Below are 24,712 nucleotides of genomic sequence, written 5' to 3'. Positions count from 1 at the left end.
CTCTTTTACATATCATAACCATACTAGGGGCCAGATCCTACAACCTTTCTTGGGTAACACAACTTGAGGAAAGTATGCCAAAATCTAGACCTTGGTAAAGATGGATTCCTTAGCATACACTCTGATTTACAGAGACAGATTAAATGCTTGGGTTTTTTTTTAGGACATTGTTTGACCCTTTTTAGATTATTTTATTTTAACTATTACAATGTCTAAGTGAACAGCTGCCCTGCATGGTGAGCCAACTCAAGCATGGATTTCCGAAATTCCTTAATATTTATAAGCATTTATTTGTGTGTATGTCCGAAATGACTGCCTTATATTTATCTAGTAATATGCATTATTAATAGAATCTTAAGTACACCTCTACGCCGATATAACACAACCCAATATAACATGAATTCAGATATAACGCGGTAAAGCAGCGTTCCAGGGGGGCGGGGCTGCGCATTCCGGTGGATCAAATCAAGTTTGATATAACGCAGTTTCACCTATAATGCAGTACGATTTTTTGGCTCCTGAGGACAGCATTATATCGAGGTAGAGGTGTATTGTTATTTCACCAATTTCAACGGCATCACGCTGGTGATTAAGGACCTGATCCAAAGCCCAATGGCGTCTACGGCAACACTCATCAACTTCACTAGGTTTGGGGTCAATGGCTCCGTGCTCAGCAAGGTAAGTATGGGCTGTATAATTGGGCCCCATTTCTCAGAACATCACACTACTCTTTTCTCTAACTGCTTTTACAGGTTTTAAAATGCTTCATTCATATATTTTCAATATATTCAATTGTAATTGTTTCAGCTGCATCCCCCAGGGCTACAACTATGTCACTTTCTAGGAGTTCCCCTCTCCTCAGTACAAAACTGCTCCAGTATCTCATGCCAAATCAAGACTGGGAACCAGGAAAGTGAGATTTCCTTTCACCTTCTCCTGTCTGAAGAAATAATGGAACTTATTAATACAGACTGGCTGGCATTCTTGGTACCTGGGGGAAACAAACTGACAAGTATCCAGTTTTGGTTGGTGATAACCTCTAAGCATAAGGCCACAAGACAAGTTATAGACTCTGGGCCAAATTTTGATCTCAGTTACACCAATTAGAGCAGTGTAAATCCACAGTAAGTAGATGGTCTTGTGGTTAAGACACAGGTTAAGAGTCAAGAATAGAGCTAGACATGGAACAGGAGTTCCAGTTTCTGGGAAATTGTGAAATGTAAAATTTAATTAATTAAAAATAATTTCAAAATGGGATTGGCGAGCTGACTGCCCTGGAGCCAATGACACGAGAAGTCTTAGGAACCCCAACAGAAGCAGCCGGGGCCTAGCTTTTTGAAGCCTGCTTAGCAAGCAGGGTCCTGTTGGAAACCACCTGGTTTCCATTGGAATTTCATCAAACTTGGCATGTTCCCGCAGAATGTTTCAATTTCAACAAGTTTGCATGTTTTGACAGAAAAACATAGATTCTGACCAGCGCTAGTGAGGAGATCAGTGTTCAATTCTCAGCTCTGCCACAGATGTCCTGAGTAACACTACCCTGTGTGGATCAGTCTGTCTATTTATATAATGGGGATAAGGATTCTTGAGTTGTGAGCCTAAAACTAATTAACATTATGAGATGCTCAGATACTACAGTAATAAATGCCATAGAATAAATACATTAATTGAATGAGATTGGAATCTAGTCTACTTTATCTTCTGTAACGTTGTGATAGTAATATATATGTTGGACTAAATTAATCAAAGATTTAAGTGGACACAACTCCATTGACTGCAACCACTTATGTTCATGGCCAATTTTGGTCACTGCATCTAAATACATATATCAAGGCTTATAAAGTTATGTAAGTCTTGCTTTTCACCTGCTTATATCCATGTCAATAGTCTAGATATGCCAGTCATATTCTTCCCTTTCCTACCATTCCCTCAGTACAACCAAATTTAAAGAGGGCAGCTGAAATACATAAACAGTAAGTTGGGATAATGAAACAAAATTATAACAAATGACTGTAACATTTATTTTGAAGGTAAATAAAAAAAATGTACGAGGGACAAAAGCTCATATTTAAGTAATATTTTGTGATTAAAGTATACATATATAAAAACAGATAAGGTATATAGTACAATAAACTGTTTGTTGGTCCACGGCAAGTTATGGAACGGAGCAAATTCACCAGGTTTCTTTTTTAAATATACTATATTTTAAGATCACTTTTATTATTGTCATCCAGTAAATTTTTTTTGTTATAACACTGTCACAAGGTCACATAGTCGGAGGCTATATAGAAACACCAGCTTTGAACAGATACACGTTCAAAGAACAATTTTTTCTGTTAAAATGATTGGTTAGACACTAATGATGCATTATGAGGCACAATGCTAAGGAATATAAATTTCTCTGACTGGCGTTACATGGAGAATGCATTTTTATTATACGGTAACTTAAAAGAACAAAATGGATAAAACATTTATATGCCTCATAAGCTCTATGCACTACATACAGAATTTCTTTACGTTTGATTGAGATAGGTGTCTTTTTAAGAACAAAGAAGTTGTCATATTCTTCCAGCACTGGCCAACACCCAGTGTTCCAGGGAAAAGAAATCCTTTTAATGCAGCTAGCCAACGTAATGCTGTCTATAAGAGAAAACACATGCCAGACCTCAGTGGGCAACCATGCTTATACACTGAAGCAGGTCATTCAATTACCCTTATTACAGCCTTATTTTCTATAGCTACAAGTGGTTCAAACAATAATAACCCAGTGTTCATCTTGGTGAACCTCCTCCAGAAGTGACTTTCCCAACTCACAGATTCTACACTTCATAAAGAAATACATTCTAAACTCACCGCCATTAATTTTCACAAAGCGTCCCCTTGTTCTCGGATCACGGAACAGTGTAAAAAGGAAGCACTGAGAAATTCTGCACTTACAAACCTAATGACTCTGACTACCTCTGTCAAGCCCCTCCCTCTCTCCTCTCCTTTGGAAACTAAATAATCCAACTCTTTATTATACCTCATCATAACTGTCTATCCAGATATTTATAATGCACTCATTAGTCAATTTTCTAGCTTACCAGAGCTAGACACTGTTGTGTAGACGAGGGTGTTACCACTGTAAATTTACAAAATTACTTCATCCCATTGGGGGGGGGCTTTTGGGGATGGGGGAGAGGTTCCAAGTGAATTTAGCGCTGGGAAAGGTGCCAGGACAGTCCTGGACCCTGCAGTCCTCTCTCTAGAGAAGGGGTCTGCAGCAAGTGGGCTGTGATCTACCGGTAGTTTATGAAGCCTTCTCAAGTAGCTCGCCAGCAGCTCTTCGCTCTCTCTCCATCCAGCAGCACTAGTGGAATTAGCAGATATCTCTCTCTGCATCATCTCCTGCTGCCTCTATGGCAAAGGAAGGTACAATAGAAGGCAGAGAGACTTTTTACTCCTGCTCCTATAGCGGCTGGTAGTGGGGAAGGGAGGGAGCAGCACACACATACACACACTCCATGGGTTGAAAGTAAAGATCTCCAGCAGCTGACCCCCACTCCCTCCCGAGGCCTGAAGCGTGGTGAAGTTCTCCTTGCCTCTCCTCACTCCCCAGCCCTATGATCACATCCACTGCAGATGGGAGGGGAGGTGTATCAATGGTAGCCCCCGCAGCCTGCAGGAGATTGAAGGGAGAGCTACAACAGCTCCTCTCGCCTCGCAGAGGGCACTGTGAAGTGGATAGAGTAGTGAAGGTTTCCTCTGCTGCTCATCCAGCTACCCTCCCTCACCATAGCCAACAAATGAAATGGAGGAGCAGCCAGGACACAGAGAGGGAAACGCCAGAGGGCTGAGCTGGAGAGGCACTTAGATGTGGGCACAGTTGTGGGCTTCGGCTGATATTCTGACCTGCTTGCATATTGAGCTTCTTTTACATGAATCCTCATTACCGTCAAATCCTTTAATTCCTTGCTCTTCCTTATCAAACCTATCATTTGCCTCCTTGAGTTTCCCACCCAGCCCCCTAGCCCAGTTTCCTCTGCTCAAATGTCCCTCTTCTCCCTAGTCTAGGTCCTCCATATATCTCCCCTCATGGTCTGGTTCCTCGCATCCCTCCTCGCAACATCCCCCAGCTTTCCTCTGCCTAGATCATGGTCACCAACACGCCCACAGCATAGAAGCATGGCTAGAGTGACCCCTTACATCACTCTGCACTGCATTACCCTTTATGAGTGCAGCAGGTTAATGCTCTGCTGTAGATATGATTTCTATAGCCAGAGCCCTCATCTAGGGAAGACTGCGTAGAATGCCTCTCCCACAAGGCTGCAATGTCTCCAACTGGGAAAATGAAGCCGCTGCTCAGGAACGCAGCATTGAGAACAGAATATCAAGAGTCTCCCAGATCAACTGGGAGATTGAACAGGTCTGGATGATGCGGGGGAAAGTCGGCCAGACAACCCACTAAAGCGCAGATGACTTAGCTGTACTCTGAAAAAGAAGCAGAAAATGCACCATTTTCATGACTTTATACACACAAAAGGAAGCTACTCTACTGCTTGTATTGTACCTTATCCCCCACCTTCTGTCTAGCTCTTATCTTTCAGACTGTAAGCTTTTCAATGCAGAGACTGCATCTTCCTGTGTCTGTATTACACAGTCTGAGTACTACTCTTCTAAATATATATAATAAACTCTTATATTCCCACTCTGATTAATGTACAAAGGAAAAAAAAGCCAGCATAGGCAGCTCATACATCACCCCAAAGCTACTGTTGGCAAAGAGGGTGATTTGGACGGTCACCTTCGCCACACCTCATGAGAAACATGAAGACTATCCCAAAAATTTTCAAATTCAGGTTCATATTCTGCTACCCTTACTTCCACCTTCCCCCTCAAGTAGTCCCATCAAAGTCAATGCACCCACCTACCTAGAATAAGTAAGGATGGCAGAATCTGACCCAAAGAGAGCACATGCATTTTAAAAACTTAGATGACCATATGTTCAAAGTCTTAAAAAAAGGGGGGGGGGGAGGGGCACGGAAGAGGCTGCATTTTTCAGAGTTACTTATATACTCGCAACCCATAAAAAAGCTTTCCCTGATCGCACGATGATGAAAAAAAGCCATGACTGAAGCCCACAGCTTTGTTCAGAGACTTCCAAAATAAACAAATTCTGTCTTCAATTAATAACATGCGAGTGAAAATGCGGTAGCTAGATGAGTTGAATTATTGTCAAAGGATGTTAGTCATCTCCTGTAAAACTGATAAATGTGTATGAATGTTGTTCTCTCTCAGTTTCCAGTAACTGATACATGAGACTGACATGCTCAGCTGGTGATACTTTTGCGTCTGATGCTTGAAGACAGTAGCTTGAAGAAGGCTGTTTCTTTAATGGTATTGTTATTGAATGCAAGTAGTATGTATGTGGTTAGCAAGAAATGGAATATGCCCCATCTAACACTAGGCTTGAGGCTTCATTACTCCCCATCCTCATCAGGCACTCTGTGAAGCAAAGACTCAACATGTCATGGGAGTAGTGGTAAATGTTGTTAACTCCACATAAGTCAGATGCCTTCATCGTCACCAATGCTGTCAGTTTTGTGTACATATCAGGTACATTTCTATGAAAGATGCCTAGAGTGCTGGACAGATACTTTTTTCCTTAAATAAAAATCTCACCCTAAAATTCTGGACAATAACTGCCTACCGCATATCATTAACACCACCTGAGCTCATTACATTGGACTAATATAAAACTTAGAGATCTAATGGGCAACAAAGTAGCTCAATGAAAAGGCTGGAGAGGCCTGAATTAGAAGATGGTAGGCAGCAGGGCAAGCCACAGTGCCCTGTCCACACATCTCAGCTGTGTTCAGACCTCTGTGGGGGTCCTGATCCTTCAAGACCTCTGCTTCCCACTGAAGTCATTTGGATATGAACATTTGTCAACTAAAACTGGATTGAGACCACCAAATCTTCACTGAGTTATCCAGAATGGCTCCCAGGTCTCATTTCTCAGAGGATCAATGAATTTCAAGCCCCATCAGTAAATACAACAAATGGATTATTTTTGCCAATATGCCCTTAAACTATGAAAACTTACCTCGCATTTTAGTTGTGTAGAATCAAAAAGGCCAGTAGGCTACAGGCACTTAAAGTCTGAAATGGCCTGATGGCAACTCATTCATCTCTACCCTGGACACTGAACTCTTCATGGCTTAAACTGGTTTTAAAAAAAATTTTCCCCCTCACAGAAGAGGACAAAAACACTCCTGTTGTCTGGGGAAAATATATGGGTGGGTGGGGAGGTGTTTTGGAGGGAAAAGGAAATCATAGTCCACATTAAAATCCATCTGCCATCTCTTGCTGCATAATCTTCCTGTTTCTGAAAGCCTTCTGGAATTTGTCATAATTGTTCCAAACAGGCAAATGCTGACAGTCATTCTTGCTTTTTGCAGCATATTTAGTACTGTGGACTCGCTACAGCGATATGCACTCCTAACATGTGAAAGATGGAATCAAAGGATTTTTAATAAGTGATTTAGGTACGTACAAAAAGCAACCTCAGATTTCTGTGATGGTATCTGTGAGCATAATCCTGCTCCCACCTCTGAGAATCTGCCAGGACAGACACACAGCAGAACTAGTCTGGAAAGAGCGGGTACAGGCAGTGGTGAGCTGGAGCCGGTTTGCGCAAACCAGTTGTTAAATTTTGAAGCGGTTTTAGAACCAGTTGTTAACCTGCTTCGCTGCGAGGAGGGGGCTCCATGGGCTTTGATGGGCTCCATCCGGGAAGTTAGTAATTCCTCCTCCGGCCCCCAAGGGTGCTGCGCTGCGGGAGCAATGTGGGCTGCCGCTTGGCCCTGGGCATAGGCCCTGTTGCTGCTGCTCCTTCAACCCCTGGCCCTGTGGCTCCTGCTGCTGCCTGGTGGGCCTGGGCTGCGCCCTGCTGCTCAGGCTGGTCCGAGACACTCCCCCCGAGTACCCGCACCCCGTACCCACAGCCAGCCCCTGCTGCACCCCCTGCCCTACCCACAGCCAACCCGCCACATACCCTTGCGACTCTGCCTGAAGCCAGCCAGCTCCACAACCCTCGTCTCCAGCCAGCCCCATACCCCCTGGCCCTGCCTGCAGCCAGGCCCTGCCGCACCCCCTGCCCTGTCTCCAGCCAACCCCTGCCATACCCCCATGCCCAAAGCCAGCCAGCCCTGCACCCCGTCTCCAGCCAGCTCTGCACCTCCCTGCCCTGCCTGCAGCCAGCCCCTACCTCGCCTCCAGCCAACCCCGCACCCCTTGCCCTGCCGACAGCCAGCCCCACACATAGAATCATAGATTATTAGGGTTGGAAGGGACCTCAAGAGGTCATCTAGTCCAACCCATTTCTCAAAGCAGGACCAACCCCCAGATTTTTACTCCAGTTCCCCAAATGGCCCCCTCAAGGATTGAACTCACAACCCTGGGTTTAGCAGGCCAATGCTCAAACCACTGAGCTATCCCTCCCTCCCCACACATCTGCCTCCAGCTAGCCCAGCCCCACACCTCTTTGCCTCCAGCCAACTCTGCACCCTCCAGTCTCCACCCAACCCCATACCCCCTGCCCTGCCGACAGCCAGCCCCAAACACCCTGCTTCCAGCTAGCCCAGCCCCACACCTCCTTGCCTCCAGCCACCCTGCACCCTCTGTCCTGCCCGCAGCCAGCCCCGCAACCCCTGCCTCATGCTCCTGTCTGCAACCAGCCCCACGTCCACTGGTGCCCTGCAGTTCCCAGAGCAGTAACCCTGCACACCTGCTTCAATGAGGGGGGGCAGGGAGCAGCTGGGACCCACACATGTGCACACCCTAGGGTGACCAGACAGCAAGTGTGAAAAATCAGGATGGGGGTGGGGGGTAACAGGAGCCTATATAAGAAAAAGACCCAAAAATCAGGACTGTCCCCCTATAAAATCGGGACATCTGGTCACCCTAGAACACCCCCAGGGAGTGGCAGGGACCCACACATGTGAAACAGAGCTCATTTCTAGTTCAGGTCCATTTTTTTAAAAAAAGAACTTTAGGTAGGGTTAACATACATCCATATTTTCCCAGACATATCAGGCTTTTTGGTTCTTAAATCGCCGTCTGGGAGGAATTTTTAAATTTTAAATTGTAAAAATTCCTCCCAGGAAAGTACAGAAATATGGTAACCCTATTGGTACAAAAAATACATACTGTGGCACATCCCTTAAATCATAACTTTTTATAGGGAACCGGTTGTTAAGATTTTGGCAACTCATCACTGGGTACAGGATTTGGGCCAATACATGGAGTCCTCCCACCCTGCGTAGGACCAAGTCTGGTTCTGTGGTGACTCCTTTCACCGCTGGATTGGGGTCGGATGGAGGTAAAGCAGTGGCAAGAGCCGACAGACACACTGCTATGCAGATTCACCAACTATTGACCTCTGTGGAGGGGTGCAGCAGCAGAAAGGGCTTCAATAGCAACAGAAGAGCATTTCTCCTGTGAAGTGAGGGTTCCTTCATCCATCATCCCCACAGAACTACCTTAAATCAAAGCCTCAGACTTGGTGCATGTGCAAGGACCTGGGCACAGATACACAGTGCTGCTTCTTCACAATTTTAACACAGATCTAGAAGAGAAGCAACAAATCAATGACTCTGTAGCCAGTGCCACTCCAATCATGATCTTGTATGCACAACGTATATGATGCACATACATAATCACGATACATTAGGCATGCATGAATCCTCCTTGTTCTTTTGTAGCATTATACCAACATTTTATTAATACTGCCCTAGCATCAGCTTATTCTGACAGCCATGATTGTTCAGTGCCCCATCATCAATTAAGTCCTGTATAATACTATCTGCTAGTTCTGCTCCATTCTGCAATGCCAGCTGTGTCTACCATACATCTTTGACCTGCCTCTTCTCTACAGTGTGCAGCACTGTCCCATTGTTTTGTCTTCCTTTCATCAACCAATTCCTCCTTTACCACTTCAGCTTCACCCTGAAATGTCACCTGGGGGCAGCTGCCTGCTTTTTTCACAATGGAACTTGCTTACAGAGAATCTATTTGAGAATTCATAAGAGACAGGAAGATTCCATGAACCAGTGTAGCAGAGTCACTCCAATATCAAGCACCAGCACCCAAGCACTGTGACTGCCAAGTAGTGTGACAGGAGCTGGGGAAAGGGAAGAACTTCCCGTAATGAGGCAGCAGGAAGACTGGGGAGAATTTGATTCCAAGGAAAGGTTGGTGGCATGCGCACTGCTGTCCTTCCCAGGGGTTTTGACAGGGGAAAGCAGCTCTGAAATGTAGCCAGACTAGTGTAGGAGCCCCATGGTGAAGTCTGCCCGGGGTGGTGCTGAATGTTCACATCCCCCAGCTGCCCTGGCCATGACCCTTCACAGAAAGCACAGCTCATTACTGGGGAAGACACTGCCCATCTGTGCATGAGAGTTGCTGGCATTGCTGGGAGATGTACCATAGACAGACAATCGGCCCGGAGCCCTGCCATACACTAGTCAACGCTGGCGTAACCCAGGGATGAATCAAGCGTGGGTTTGGAATAAATTAGACAGAGGCTAGACAGAGTGGGCAGAGCAAGGCTGAGAGAGTAACAGAGAAAATGTGCTTGTCAGATAAAGACTGAACTGAAATGGAGAAATAGCAGTTAGTTAAACTGTACAAGGGGAAGGATGTTGTAATGATCAGATACAAGGTGAAATCTCTAACCTCTCTGCTCCCCCATCCTCCCTACCACAAAAAATGCACCTGGACTCTTATTTTCAAGGAAAAGTTCATTGATGTCTTTTCTTAAATCCTTAGCTCCAACAGTTGGCATCTGCTTTATGTAAAAAGGCAGCTTCCTGGTGCCAAAGGTAAAAATCAGACTAATACAAGAGACCAGATTTTTAAAGGGGCCTCCGTCTAGTCTCCTCCTTTTTTGAGCAAAGTTGGTGCCTGCAAACACTGCATCCAAAAGTAATAACAGAAATAAAACTGACCACTTAAACATGGTACTTAATTATGAATGGAAATGAGGTCTTTGGCTAAGTGTTCACATTCACGCATGCAGCTAAAAGTGCCTAGCCTTTACAAATTTGGCTCAGAGTGTTAAAGTATATCCAGTATGCCAGTAAATGCCACTGAAAAATTCTAAAAAGTATGCAGAGTTGGCCTTATTATCCTGTTTAAAGCCATCTATAATCATATCATTACCTTTTACTGTAAAATGGCTTTGCGGACACTTGTGTGTGCCTATCCACGTGCAGAGCTCCCCAGCTTCCTGTGGTGAGGCCCATTCATCAGCTGATGTAAATTGGGGTAGCCCCACCGACTGTTGACTTGGCCCTGAAGTTTTAGTCCAGACTTAACCTACTCCCTCAACTCCAACAAAACTGTGAAGCAGTGAACTGGAGCTTTAAAAATCATGCATTTCCACGACAGTTGATTTTCACACATCCCACTGATTATTAAACTAGTTTTGCCAGTTATCTTCATGCAAAATAAGGCATTTTTACCATTGTGCTTTGTCTGTCTAAGACCTTGGTCCACCTAAGATTCTGGGGGAAGAGGGAGAGAAGAGTGTGTTGAAAACTTGTAGCAGCAGTGTAGAAGAGAAACCCATGAAAGCATTCAGGTCTCAGTACCAACAACCAGAGTGTTCAGGCATACTGCTTATTATCCCATAAAGAAGATATTAAGCATCTGTCCCATGTCACCAAAATCTTGTGCCATGTTTCATGCACATCTGTGTGTGTAATACACAGGATCTCTTATGACTGTCTGATTTTCTTCCCCTGTAGCGTGAGACTGTGGTGTGTCTGTGCCGTGGAGTGAGCTTAACATGATAATTACTCCTCACTCACACAGGACAGTACTACTGTCCCAGAATCTTGGCTCAGTTCAGCTGAGGAAATAACAGACTTAGTAGCTCCATGGGTGCCAATGGCTCTGCAGTCCTGAGGCCAATGCGCATGTCAGGAACTCAAAACGACCTGCAAGATCTTTCCTTCAGCAACACTGAACATCCTCCAAACCCCAGCTCCTATTATACTGTGCCCGCCAAATACAGCAGTTGGGTGATGGTATTTGACATCGGGGGACTCTGCTACACTGCTTCATGGAATCTTCCTGTCATCATTTTGCAGGGACAATTTCATCTGACTTGACAGCAATGCACTGTTCTCACGCTTAGCCACAGAATGGCAAATTCTTAGGCATATTCTCTCATTGTTCTACATGCTAATGTCAGTGGGTCCAGCCCTAGACCCAATTTATGTGGCAGTATGAGGCACATGAGCTCCAGCATGCCATGGAAACTAACGGCATGTTGGGCCAACCAAGCATGGTCCATAAAAGGAAATGAAGGGTCTCTCATGCAGTCCATGAGCAAGAACTATAGACATGCTCAAGGGATGGCATACCCCAATCCTCCCTCTCACCTCACCTTTTAGGGCCAAGACAGATGTCTGTAGTCACCCCAAGGTAATTCCAGCTGGGGAGAGAGGGAGGGACTAGGTCAAGGTTTCTGCACCATTGCCAACATTCACAGTCTCATTGCCAGTGACTGGGGTCAACTGTGGGAGTCTCATAAGGAAACAAAAGCAGCTCAGGAATTTTGTGGGATTTGCAAGGCATTTCCCGCTTCGGCCGCTAGAGGCTGCTTGCACACATCTTGTGTACTCTGAGTGGAGTAGGCAAAGCACAACACAGCTGAGCAGCTTCTCTCTGAGGACAGCAGCAGCAGTCTCACCTCCCCATAGGGCATGAAGGTGTGTATGAGTGTTGGGGAGTATTAGAGGAAAGAGCTCAAGGCAATCCACCCTAACCCTGCAGGCTACAGACTGGTAGCACGTGTTGGAAGCTGGCAGAGGACTGGAGTTGCAGGATGTTGCCAGTGAGGCTGGGAGAGTGGGGCACCGGGGGAGGCAGCCAAGGAGGGGCAGGCATTGAAATGGAAGTAAGTTAGGGAGCAGGTGAACAGGAGAAAGGGGACCTGAATTTCTGTGCACGCACTTTGTATGCTCTGAAAGTTGAATTTTCAAGCTCCATTGTCAAAAACATGTTGGGGGCAGTGGAGAGACAGGTGGAGTTCAAAATCCGGATAGATAGCCAAACAGCATGATTTTGGGAGAGAGATTTTCAAAGGCACAACTGGCACTTGGAAACCTCCCTGCTATTGAAAGTCAATAGGAGCTAGGCACCTAATTGCTGTTCATGCCTTTGAAAATCTGCCTGAACTTCTCCCTCACCCACTCACCTCCTGTGATTTTCAGGCCAATCTAAGGGTGAGAGGACTTGTGGTTTTTGAACTCCTGCAGTTAGCAATACTGTTCCTGTGTTTTTAAAGTAAATTAAATACATCTGGTGTGGAGGAGCGGGAAAGGGCTGCTGCTAGTGGACATTCTACTTTAGCCCATCCCACCTTCAGCAGCCACAAGAAGGGAAATCAACCATCTTTAGCTCTGGAGTTGTTAGCCAAGCCATTGTCTTTGAGGCACGTGCTCCCATTCAGCATCTCTCTAGTGGATTGCTATCCAGCCACAAAGGAACCTGCTTTCCACACTCCTCCCTCCCTACTCCAAGAACAAAGAAGTCCACATCAAATATGACAGTCTGAGATGAGTTTGTGGCCCTAGGAAGAGAGGCAAGAGAAGGATGTGCGGCTACATAAACAGTATATGGACTCATTTTGGGAGTGCTTCTTTCCGCCTCAGAAGTGCTTTAGCCTCAGCCGCTCTCCAATCCAGGTGAATCTCTCATCTTTTGTACATTCCATTCTGTTTGATCCAGGAATGGGCCCAAAGTGACTTCCAGCCACCAAACAAGGAGAGAATATTACTTCTAAAGGTTTTATGTCCTGTAAGACATCGTATGGTATTACAGAGTATAGTAGTTGGCCTGAGCTGGAGCTCTCAGGAAGAGCTATTGAAAGGTACTTTGTAGTTCACTTTAGACATGAGGAGCAGCAAAAAAATAAAAACAAAAACCAAACAAAAAAATGTTCTATGCAGGAGGCTCTCACCTACATGTCTCAACCACCTCTGTGTGTCCAGAGTTTCTCATGGATCTTAAAATATCTGCAGGTTTAGGGGAAGAAGATCCCACTTCCAGCTTGGTGTGGGAACAATACAAATTATTCTCCCAACCCAGAATGATTCCTGGGGGCCTCTAGGAGTAGAAATTCACTAGTACCTATGAGGGTTTTTCCAAATAGTGGTAGGACATGGCCCATGTGTCTTTGCTCAATACATTTCTATGAAAAAGAGTTCTCTTTTGCTTCGTTATGCAAACAGTTCAACCGTGCTTTTGTTAGGTCTCCATGTTGTCAATCAGATGCAACTAAATGCACAGATATGTTCAAAATAACCCCGATGAAAATTTTCTTTAAAGTCCATACAGAGTTAAATATGGAACACAAGTCATAATAAACAAGACACTCTTCGTACTAAGTGAGCAACACTTTTGCTGAATGGCAGCACACCGATGAGGGGACAAATGAACCTGAGCGGAAAACACAGGTTGCAGCTTTACTCAACAACAGCCAATGTAAGAGGGCAGGTAGGCAGTCCAAGCCAAATGTCCCTCCTACCTCCTCCAAAGAGACTTATAAGGACCTACGCCTACATCAAATTGCCAGGGTCCTTGAGCCCAAATACAGGCTCAAACTACCCAGAATAGGTGTGTTAAGCCCCACGCAGAGTAGTTTGCCTGGGTAATGAGACAACTACATGAGGTCAGGATAAATCTAGCGAGCAGCATGCAAACTGGCCCCCAACCAAGTATCATCAGTATTTCATGTACCACGTGGTGGGTAATAACATGAGAGGCCTCCATGTTTCTAAAACAAAACTGTCTTTATTAAAGACTATAAACATAGAGGTGCCACAACTGCAGCTACCATTCTCGCCATATGCATACAGATTGGCTTCCTGGTGCCTTCTCCAAACTCTTCCCTCCTGCAACCTGCGCTCCTCCCTCCAACTTCCGTGCAGGTTACGACAATCAGACATTATTCTGCCACTGTTACTCTTCCTCCAGCCCCACTCCAACTAAGCGTTCAGTTTCTATGCACTGGTTACCACTCGTCCGTCTTTGGGTGAGCACTGCTCATTTGACCTAAACTGCAGCAAATAAACTGTCTGCAGATGGACACATATCAAAAGGCTACAGTCCTATGGACAAGGCAATACAAGAAATTTAAAAAAAAAAAAAAAAGACACCAATACAAAAGCAGAAGCCATAGCACACACACGGATACCAAACCACGGAAAGCCAACACCTTTCATGTACACCCTAAACATCCCCACAGGAAATGATGCAGTGCAACAGGCACCTGGAAACAGATCCAAGTCCCATTACATATCTAGCCCTGTAAACAGGAGTCATAGCATGACCCCACTTCTGACCTGCCAGTCACTTGGTCACATGTAGCCAGCCGTGCACATGACCTTTCCTAATCCATGCCAGACTACTGTGTTTGACTTTCCAGGCTACAGGACTAGCTATCATGAAACCCCCAGTCTGTTGGGCAGAAAGTGGCCCAATCAAATACCTCGTCCAATGGCCAGTTGTGACCCCCACCTTGCAGCCTGCTAGGCAGTCTGCCACGGTCTATCCTGTGCAGTCAGTTAAGCAGGCAAAAATATCTCACCCTCATCTGCACATCAAAGTGTCTTCATGACAAAGTGGCACTTGGTGATCAGGCTTCACCTGATTGCCCGGAGCCAGTTTTATAATATTTGCGCAACAGCTATGTTTCATCCTGTATTGCAGAGCAGCTGCGCTGTATTCACTTTACTATAGTCTGTTTACTCTCTCTGATCTAGTTACGATTTATTACCGAGAATCTATAGAATAACTTGGGTTTTTTCAATTGAGGGTTTCTGGCTCAACTATCAAATAATACACAACCAGCATGTCAAAAGATATTTGTGCCCTGTCTCAGAATCCAGTTAAAACATCTGCGTTTGATGGACGTAAGAAAGACATGCTGGGGAGCAGGGTGGCTCAGGAGATTGGTAATGGAATATAGAGCCTCCAGGTCACTGCTGGTTGGAATACAGCCCTTAATGATCATTCTTGATTGCTTTTCAGTGATGTGCCTGAAATTATTTGGATGGGTCCCCGATCCTAAATTGTGATCCACACAGGCCCAGGAATCTGCCAATGCAGATCACAAAGCAGGACATATTGGCAAGGTGGTGTGGGGATACTTGCACTGCTACTGGCTGTGAACAGTGGATTCCAGGGCTACAAGACAACTTTCATTGCATTCACTAAAAAATAAATATTTTCATAAAAAAACCAACAGACTAATTAAACACAGCACACAGAGGAATACATCTGTATTATCAAGGATTAAATGTGATTTCTTGTTTTCTTAAATTGTCGTACTCAAGAAAGTGTTGGCATTGGTCAGCACTAGCCACAGCAAAGGTAGCCTTTGCACATGCTTTCGTGCAGGGCTTCGTATATGCTTCCCAATCCTGCATCACACCGTTATCAAATGGTCTCATACTCTGTTTTTTAGACACGAGCGGCCCCAGATAAATGTATACCCCAAAATAAAAAACACAGTAAAAAACACTAAAAAGGAGCCACCGTGGCTTAACAACCACGTAAAAGAAACAGTGAGAGATAAAAAGGCATATTTTAAAAAGTGGAAGTCAAATCCTAGTGAGGTAAATAGAAAGGAGCATAAACACTGCCAAATTAAGTGTAAAAATGTAATAAGAAAAGCCAACCAGGAGTTAGAAGATCAGCTAGCCAAAAACCTCAAAAGGTAATAAAAAAATGTTTTTTAAGCACATCAAAAGCAGGAAGCCTGCTAAACAACCAGTGAGGCCCCGGAACGATCGAGATACAAAAGGGGCGCTTAAAGACAATCAAGTCATCGTGGAGAAACTAAATGAATTCTTTGCTTCAGTCTTCATGGCTGAGGATGTTAGGGAGATTCCCAAACCTTAGCCGTTCTTTGTAGGTGACAAATCTGAGGAATTGTCACAGACTAAAGTGTCACTAGAGGAGGTTTTGGAATGAATTGATAAATGTAAAAGTAACAAGTCACCAGAACCAGATGATATTCACCCAAGTGTTCTGAAAGAACTCAAATGTGAAATTGCGGCACTATTAACTATGGTTTGCAACCTGTCCTTTAAATCAGCTTCTGTACCCAATGACTGGAAGACAGCTAATGTTAATGCCAATATTTAAAAAGGGCTCTAGAGGTGATCCCGGCAATTACAACCAATAAGTCTAACATCAGTACCGGGAAAATTAGTTGAAGCAAGAGTAAAGAATAAATTTATCAGACACATGGAAGAACACACATTGTTGGGCGAAAGTCAACATGATTTCTGTAAAGGGAAATCATGCCTTACTAATCTATTAGAGTTCTTTGAAGGGTCAGCAAACATGTGGACAAGGGGGATCCAGTGGACATAGTGTACTTAGATTTCCAGAAAGCCTTTGACAAGGTCCCTTATGTAAATTAAGTTGTCATGGGATAAGAGGTAAGATTCTTTCATGGATTGAGAACTGGTTAAAAGACACGGAACAAAGGGTAGGAATAAATGGTATATTTTCAGAATGGAGAGGGTAACTAGTGGTGTTCCCCAAGGGTCAGTCCTAGGACCAATCCTATTCAACTTATTCATAAATGATCTGGAGAAAGGGGTAAACAGTGAGGTGGTAAAGTTTGCAAATGATACTAAACTGCTCAAGATAGTTAAGACCAAAGCAGACTGAAGAACTTCAAAAAGATCTCACAAAACTAAGTGATTGGGCAACCAAATGACAAATGAAATTTAATGTGGATAAATGTAAAGTAATGCACACTGGAAAAATTAACCTCAACTATACATACAATTAGTTGGAGCTATATTAGCCCCCATCATATCAGGAAATATATCTTGGAATCATCGTGGATAGTTCTCTGAAGACGACCATGTAGTGTGCAGCAGCAGTCAAAAAAGCAAACAGGATGTATGAAATCAATCATTAAAAAAGGGATAGAGAAGACGGAGAATATCTTATTGCCCTTATATAAATCCATGATATGCCCACATCCTGAATACCGCGTACAGATGTGGTCTCCTCATCTCAAAAAAGATACTGGCATTAGAAAAGATTCAGAGAAGGGCAACTAAAATGATTAGGGGTTTGGAATGGGTCCCATATGAGGAGAGATCCCATATGAGGAGAGTCCTAGCCTTTTTCAGCTTGGAAAAGAGGAGACTAAGGGGGGAATATGATAGAGGTATATAAAATAATGAGTGGTGTGGAGAAAGTGAATAAGGAAAAGTTATTTACTTTGTCCGATAATATAAGAACTAGGAGCCACCAAATGAAATTAATGGGCAGCAGGTTTAAAACAAATAAAAGGAAGTTCTTCTTCACACAGTGCACAGTCAACCTGTGGAACTCCTTGCCTGAGGAGGTTGTGAAGGCTAGGACTATAACATGGTTTAAAAAAGAACTAGATAAATTCATGAAGGTTAAGTCCATTAATGGCTATTAGCTAGGATGGATAAGGAATGGTGTCCCTCTCCTCTGTCAGAGGGTGGAGATGGATGGCAGGAGAGAGATCACTTAATCATTACCTATTAGGTTCACTCCCTCTGGGCACCTGGCATTGGCCACTGTCAGCTGACAGGATATTGAGCTGGATAGACCTTTGGTCTGACCCAGTATGACCATTCTTATGTTCACATATGCATTAGGGACTGAGCCAAAATCTCCTCACTTGTTTCATTCTGACCTGAACTAGACCTTAGTTCATGTACAGGAAAATGTAATTGTAACAACCACCATCAATGGCATGTAGACTCAGGGACAAGTATAGTACCCAAAACTACTTTTAACTGTCAAAGGCCTTAATTCTGCCCCAGGATCGGCTAGTACTGGAATCTTGCATCCACACTGGCTTTAAACTGTAAGATCTTTGGGACCTGAACTATGCTTTCCTCTGTGTTTGTAAGCCATCAAACTCAGATTGGTTGCTATCACATTGTGTATATATATAAAAAGAGCAGCAGTTTGTTAATTTTTTTAATTGGCCAGATTTCAGGTTGATGGTGTTCCCTCTTAATGCTGCAATTTATGTGAGATATGTACTGGCAAACATCTCTAAAAGACCCAATTTGCCCTGCATTTACATTCTTTTCACTTTGTTCCCAGTTTGAAGTTTTCAGCTTTCAGTTTCACTCAAGTCCAGAGTCTGACACTGACTGGGTGTGGCATAAGTGGACAGCCAGAGGTGTGTAGGCCAGTAGTGGTAAGAAAAATGTTTGAGGTTTTCAGTATAAACCAATATTTACCAGTACGGTAAGTCTGCTTTTCTTCAACAGGTTTTTAGTGGCAAGCATTGGTTTTAAATGAAAACCAGAAGCCTTAATTATATATCAGGAAACTGGAATTATGCTATAGATTTAAAAGACTTATTTTATTTCAGTGAGCAGTGATGCAAATGAAAGACCAAATCCTGCTTGGTTTATTCAACCCCTGTAAAACCAGTGCATCTTGCTTTTGGGACTAGGACAAGCAACATTTAATCCCAAAAGGATAATAATCTGCTGTAGGAGAACTTAATTCGTTTCACTCAGAGTTTCATGAATCAGATCAGTGCCAACTATTCTGTTCTGTAATATTCACTATCATTTCCAGTTCTAGTATCAATTTATTTAATTACAGTCTTATTTAGAATAATCTTTTATCTCACAGTTCAGCTACCTCAAAGAAACCTTAGCCATTTTAAAATTTCAGTTTCAACTGATTGTTAAGGTAAGTATTACCCTCTTCCACCATTACACTTTGAGAGGAAGCAAATAACCACTTGTTTTATTAAGTAATTGTTTCACTTTTTTTAAAGTTACAAGGTCTTTCCCCATTTTGGGAAGAAATTCTAATCAATGTAGATAACCATAATCAAACAAAATACCTCTCTGCTATTTAGTCCAAAAGGGACCAGATCATAAGAAACAACTGACTTTTACTTTATATTCAAGGATTAAGTTTACACACCATGTTCTTCAAGTGTCTATTATTTAGGAAGTTTCCCATTGGAGGCCCAGTCCTGTAGTCCTTACTTGGGCAAACTCCAAGTGACAACAGTGAGAGTTTTAGGAGTTCAAGGGTTACAGGATAAGACCCTTACAATATAATATACTAACAGTCTTTAAAGCTCTTGGGACTCTTCCGGATGAAAGATCTATCTATATACACATAAGGTGTTTATTATTTTAAACATGCTATAGGGTAAACCACAATGGATTCCAGAGATACGTCTATTTCCCATGTTGCAATATATATTTGGACGTGGAAACTGACACCGAAAAATCAAATTATACTTTCTGAAAAAATAGTTACTACCTTGATAATAGTTTTCTGATCAACTAATAAAAATATGAAACTAATATGCAAACATGCATGTTAGATTAGAGGAATTGATTGTAAAACACAAGGGATTCAGCTTTTGCTAAAATGCCATTTGCTCAATGGCATAATGGTTGAGTCAGAAATCTAAGTTACAGGACAAGCAGCAGGCTTGAAGTCTTAAGGCTCAGGCTAACATAGAGGAGTATCTGCTCCAGTTAAAGTCCTCTTCTAGTTTTCAGCCATCTCATCGGCATAACTGATAAAGCAATGATAGTGAGGAAGAAAATAATCAACTTTAAACTTGCAATAAAATATAGAATTAGTATGAAATTAGCTACAAATTAGCAGTAAACCCTAATTGTATTCTTTTGCATATAAAACCAACATGTGCCCACAGAATCTTAATATTTTTTAAAGCTACATGCTTTTCAGTGTTCTTTTTAACCAAACAAACACTAACAAAAAGTCTACTAAAAATTTTTCTCTGAAAATTTTTGAAGAGGCACCCATATCCATGCACTGACCATCAATAGCAGAAAACACTGTAAAACCAGATTCAGATTTATGTGTCCCCCCCAAAAACTATCTGAAGTATTGTAACATGAAAACAAAGTCTACCATTATGAGTTATGTTATAATTCTCAGAGCTCCAAAGATATTTGTACTAATGGACAAATGAGAAAAATAATGTGAATGTGTCTTCTTATAAACAAGTGAATTTTCTAATAATGTTTTAAGTCTATTTAACAACCACTGATTCTCTGTCTAATGTCTCTGCAATTCCTATATACTCGGTGCCTCTTTTCCATATGGATTTCACAGAATTAACTCCAATCCTGCCTGTTAAAATGACAGCTCTTTTTGTACATTAGACTGCCACACCAAAGAAAGTTCTTGTGATTTCCAAATTGGGAATGTCCAACAGGACTTCCTATAACAATGATAAGGATGGTTATATGGCTAACAGAAGAAAAGAGTTCCGAAGCTTAAACAACTTGGTCACTTTTTACTGTCAGCCTCCAGTATGAGGTGCAAAAAAGGGACTAATAATGACTGACTGAACTAATGATTTGTTTTGTGTTTTAGTGGATCAGACCCTTTGGCAAAATGCTATAAGCTTGTTAAGTATCTGCTTTCCAGGGCACTAAATCAGAATTGTAATATTCCAAATAATTACCCAAGCCATGGTCAAATGGAATGTCTAAAACTAACATTGTTGTTAACTCTAAACTCTCGTGTTGTCTAAAATACATCAAACTCACTCACAAATATTTCTTACGCAATTGCTACAACATATTTTATAAATAAAAGATGTCTAACTCATGAAGCAAATCACAGAACTAGACAGTTGTGCTATTTCTTCAGTTTTCAGCAGTAATCAACACTTGCAATATGATCTTTGAAAAAGCTGTTGATTTCAACTGTTTGTTCATGCTTTTTTTTACTACTTTCTAAACAACCCACACAAAGACAGTGATGGTTATTTTCAACAAAGCAATTGTGTCTTCCAGCACACGCATGCAACTCCCACTGAAGACAACACATGCACTGGAAGGCAGAATTTGGTCCCACGATTAAGTAATCGTGTTTTTCAACTTGATACTTGAATTCAGAACCCGAATTATGCAAAGAGGGAAAAATGGTTGAAAGTCATAGTACGAATAGTAAATATCTGTCTGAAAAGTAATTCTCTAACCCTTTGAAATCTTTTATTATTTACAATTATCTTTGTTTGCAGTCCTTGCCTTCAACAGCAGTTTTGTGCAAGTAAGAAGTGCCAGAATGTGCACTGTCCAGCTATCTCTCTAGTGACAAGACACCTGGAAGTAAAGGGCCTGACCATGAAAACCCAAGCTGTTGAGACTATTTGGATGAGTAAACACTGATCACTTGATTATGTTTTTTTCAAGATGATGCCCAGAAAGGATAAAGTGACCTGAGACACCTCCTCGCTCAAGGAACTATAAAATTACCACATTGCACACTTAAATATAGATATACATCATGATCATTATATGCATAATTTGGCAAAAGAATGAATTCCATGTATCTAACCCCCTAAGAATAAAACCATAATGTTTCCTTATTAGGCAAATACTGAAATAAGGAAAAATATAAGAGCCAGTCTTGCATTTCTCACTCACGCAAAACACCCATTAATATCAAGAGAAATATTTTCCAGATTAAAGACTGCAGAATTCAGCTCATTTGCGGTGCCTGCTAATATCAGTATAGCTAGGCTTGTATCAGAACATCCATATAAACTTTACTTTCAATCGCTGAGAATTTTGCCCTGGTGATGGGGCAGGAATCCACATTACACACCGTACAGTGATGAGGTATTATTTTGAGGTTTCCCATTTAACAAAACAATTACGTTTTGAAATGTGTTGTTTCAGCATCTTTAAAGACATTTTGTTTTACAGGCTGAAATCTTTAATACTGAAAATAAACTAATAAGCCTGCACCATGACATTTCACCATGATTTTATTACACTTAAGAGTACTTAGGGCATATGCCAACGTAGCTACTAATACTGTACTAGATATTAATAGCTCCAGAAGAGTGGCATTGTGAGGATGGTACATATTTTATACATCAGACAATAATGGTATCAAATGAGCAATGATACATATTACAAAATGGTCTAAATAGGCATGACAGACCATAATTGATCTGAAAGGGTTGGAGTTACGGGCATTCTGTTTTAGGCAAACAATGGGAGTCCTGTGTGAGCAAGGAATGAAGGACTGGCCCTAATTATTTTTAAAAAGAGGGTGAGGGGGTGGAATGGGATTGTTTTTTTTTCTATTTTCCTTTCTGGAAGTTAAATTAACAAGCACCAAAACATTAACATATAATAATATTTCATTTGAGTTAAAATTAACAGTTATCAAAAAAGCAAAGACTGGACTATACAATCCTGGGTCATCCAAATCTCCCACTAAAGTTCCTGGAAGTTTTGGGTGCACAGGGAATGCAAGATCAGGCCAAAAACTTATCCTTACCAGTCCTGTTGTGCTCAGTGTGTAATGCACATGGTATAGCTATGACCAGCTCAGGACAGAGCAGCAAAAATCTCAGCCTTAGCTTGGACTTTCCTTGCTTTTGTCAGCATAATCACACCCTTTCCCTGTATTTAATAGGGGAGGGCAGGACGTTGCAGATCAATAGTTACCACTACTCCACACTCAGACCTTGATCTGGGGGAAGTATAACCCTCACTAAACATAAGAGAACAGAGACAGCCAGATCTTGCCTCCTTACAACTTCAGGGGCTCCAAGGAAAGTACCATCTTACCAGACTAGGTAATAACAGTGGCTTTTCTTCTACTGTAACAATCCAATTTGTCCCAAACTCTCTGACCTCCCTTTCGCTGAAGCCCATTGGGAGAACTGGACGGTGCAAAACCACTAACATGTCCCAAGGATGGTGCCACTTCACAGGAATTGCCTTTGTAGCCTTACGGTGCGCCAGGTTCTGTTATTTCCAAACACCCCGTGCCCCCTCCCCTCCAATTACCCTTTGAGCGCATCGTGCCCTCCTCCGCCTCCGCCTTGTCCTCTCCTCTTGGCTCTGCTGGCTCTGGTTTCCTTCGCGTTATCAGCCTCCAAATTCCCTTCGGCACCTTCGCTCGTATAGGAAGATAAAATCACTGTAAATCCCAGGGCGAACTTCAGCAGCCTCCCCAGCCACATCGCGCCGCCTCCCTTCTCCGGCTCGCCTGGGCTCGGAGCGCTGCAAGTGGCTTCTCCTTCCTCCCCAGCCGCCTAAATCCGCAGGTCCCAGCCGACCGACTCCCGATCAGCTGCAAGAGGGGAGGGGAGGAGAAGGGTTTTCAGTGACACGGAGCTAAACTTCAGCCATTCCCCGCACCACCCCCATCCCCAGCTGCCAGAGCGAGCCACCGCAGCATGCAATGCGCAGCTCCTCCGCTCGCCCGTGCCCGGAGCCCGGCCACTGCGCAGCCTGTCTCTGCCCCAGGCGCCCAGGCTGCAGCCCGGCATACCCCCCATCCCCAACTCCCGGCTGGCTTCTCCGCCTGCGGCTGCCGGGGCTCCCCATCGCTCCCGTTCCCGTACCTTCCCTCCGACAGCATCAGCAAGGGCTGCACAGCCCGCCCAGCGCACCGAGCGGCGGCTGCAGCTGCTGAGGCTGCTCTGGGGCTGGGACTGTCTCCAAAGCATGAAACTGGCCAGGCTTTGCAAAGCAGCACCAAAACAACCGGGAGGCTAAGGCGGCAGGAGAGAGGTGTCAGGCTGGGGGCAGCCCGAGCGAGCCATGCACAGGGCGGGCACTGACACCCGTGCCCAGCCCCAACACAACCCGAGGGGAAAAAAAAACCCGCTGCCTTCACCCACTGGAGCCGCCGCCGCCGCCGCTGCTGCGGAGGCTGCTGTTGCCGCCGCTGTTCCAGCCGCGGCCGCTGCACCCACCGCTGCTCCGACGGCCCCCTCCTTCCCTTCTCCCTCTCCCCTCTTCTTCAAGTACCGTCCGCGCAGCTGCGTCTCGCGAGAGGCAGGTCAGCCGCCGGCCTCCCCTCCCCACTCCCCACCCCGGCTCCTGAGACCGGCCGCGGAGCTGGGGCGGCCCCGTGCGCCGCTCCCCCGGCTGCTCGGGGTCCTGGCGCGCGCTTTGGGGCCAGGCTCGGGAGCCTGGACGGCAGCTGAAGCTCTCCCGGGAGGGCGGGCGGCACCTGCGCCAAGAACGCCCGCGGGCAGCCAGGGAGCCGCAGCGAAGGTGGGGATGCCTTGGGGGCCGAGGCCAGCCGCAGCTCCTGGCCCCACCCTCCCTCCGCGCTGGAAGGAGAGGACCAAAAGCCAGCAGGAGCCAGCTGCTCTTCCCCCTGCATTGAGGGCGGAGAGGGATACCCGGCCTGCAGGGTTAGCTGCCTTAGGTAACCCCACGCCCTGCAGAAAGCATCAGGTTCTTGCAGTACCTAACCGGGCCTGAGTACAACTGCATGAGGAGGAGAGGACTTGCTTGTTTAGCCAAGCCCCAGCCTGATGTTAATGTACCAACAGGTCACGGGGCCTGGTCCCAGGAGGGTACTTGGGCTCAGAAGCGTCCAAATCATTTTCTTGCTCGGTTGTATCAGCCAAGCAATTTATGAAACCTTGGGGGGTGGAAGGGGGAAGATAGTGGTGCTGCTCCACCCCAGAGCTTGAAGGAGTAATAACAAACCCCAATACATGCAGCAGCATCCCCACTATAAAAAAACTGTTCCATGACCCCTGACTAGGAGAAAACAAAACTGAAAGAGGTGGATTCCTCAGCCTCTGTCTGAAATCATGTGTCCTGGAGGTGCAGCAGTTTAAGTCTGATTTAGTGGCTTAAAAGCATAA

At 44.2% G+C, this 24,712-nt stretch overlaps 1 protein-coding gene across 3 annotated transcripts in view; it reads right to left on the bottom strand.

The window, feature by feature from the left end:
* The window catches only part of FBN1 (fibrillin 1), a 225,790-nt gene extending 201,466 nt beyond the window's left edge, over window positions 1-24,324 (bottom strand). Inside the window, exons 1-2 of one of the 3 annotated variants that reach the window (XM_030578050.1) lie at window positions 24,307-24,324; window positions 22,890-23,175 (exon numbers count right to left, since the gene is read on the bottom strand). In XM_030578050.1, the coding sequence (XP_030433910.1) occupies window positions 22,890-23,065 (176 nt within the window). In that variant the 5' untranslated portion in view covers window positions 23,066-23,175; window positions 24,307-24,324. Of the gene's footprint in view, window positions 1-22,889; window positions 23,176-23,449; window positions 23,655-23,728; window positions 23,767-24,306 lie in introns of those variants that run through there. The other 2 variants (XM_030578049.1, XM_030578046.1) reach the window with 2 other exon arrangements.
* Between the last annotated feature and the right edge of the window lie 388 nt (window positions 24,325-24,712).

This window comes from Gopherus evgoodei, chromosome 10 (genome assembly GCF_007399415.2).
Source record: "Gopherus evgoodei ecotype Sinaloan lineage chromosome 10, rGopEvg1_v1.p, whole genome shotgun sequence".
Classification (NCBI taxonomy): domain Eukaryota; kingdom Metazoa; phylum Chordata; order Testudines; family Testudinidae; genus Gopherus; species Gopherus evgoodei.
This window is presented reverse-complemented; position numbering and strand designations above follow the sequence as displayed.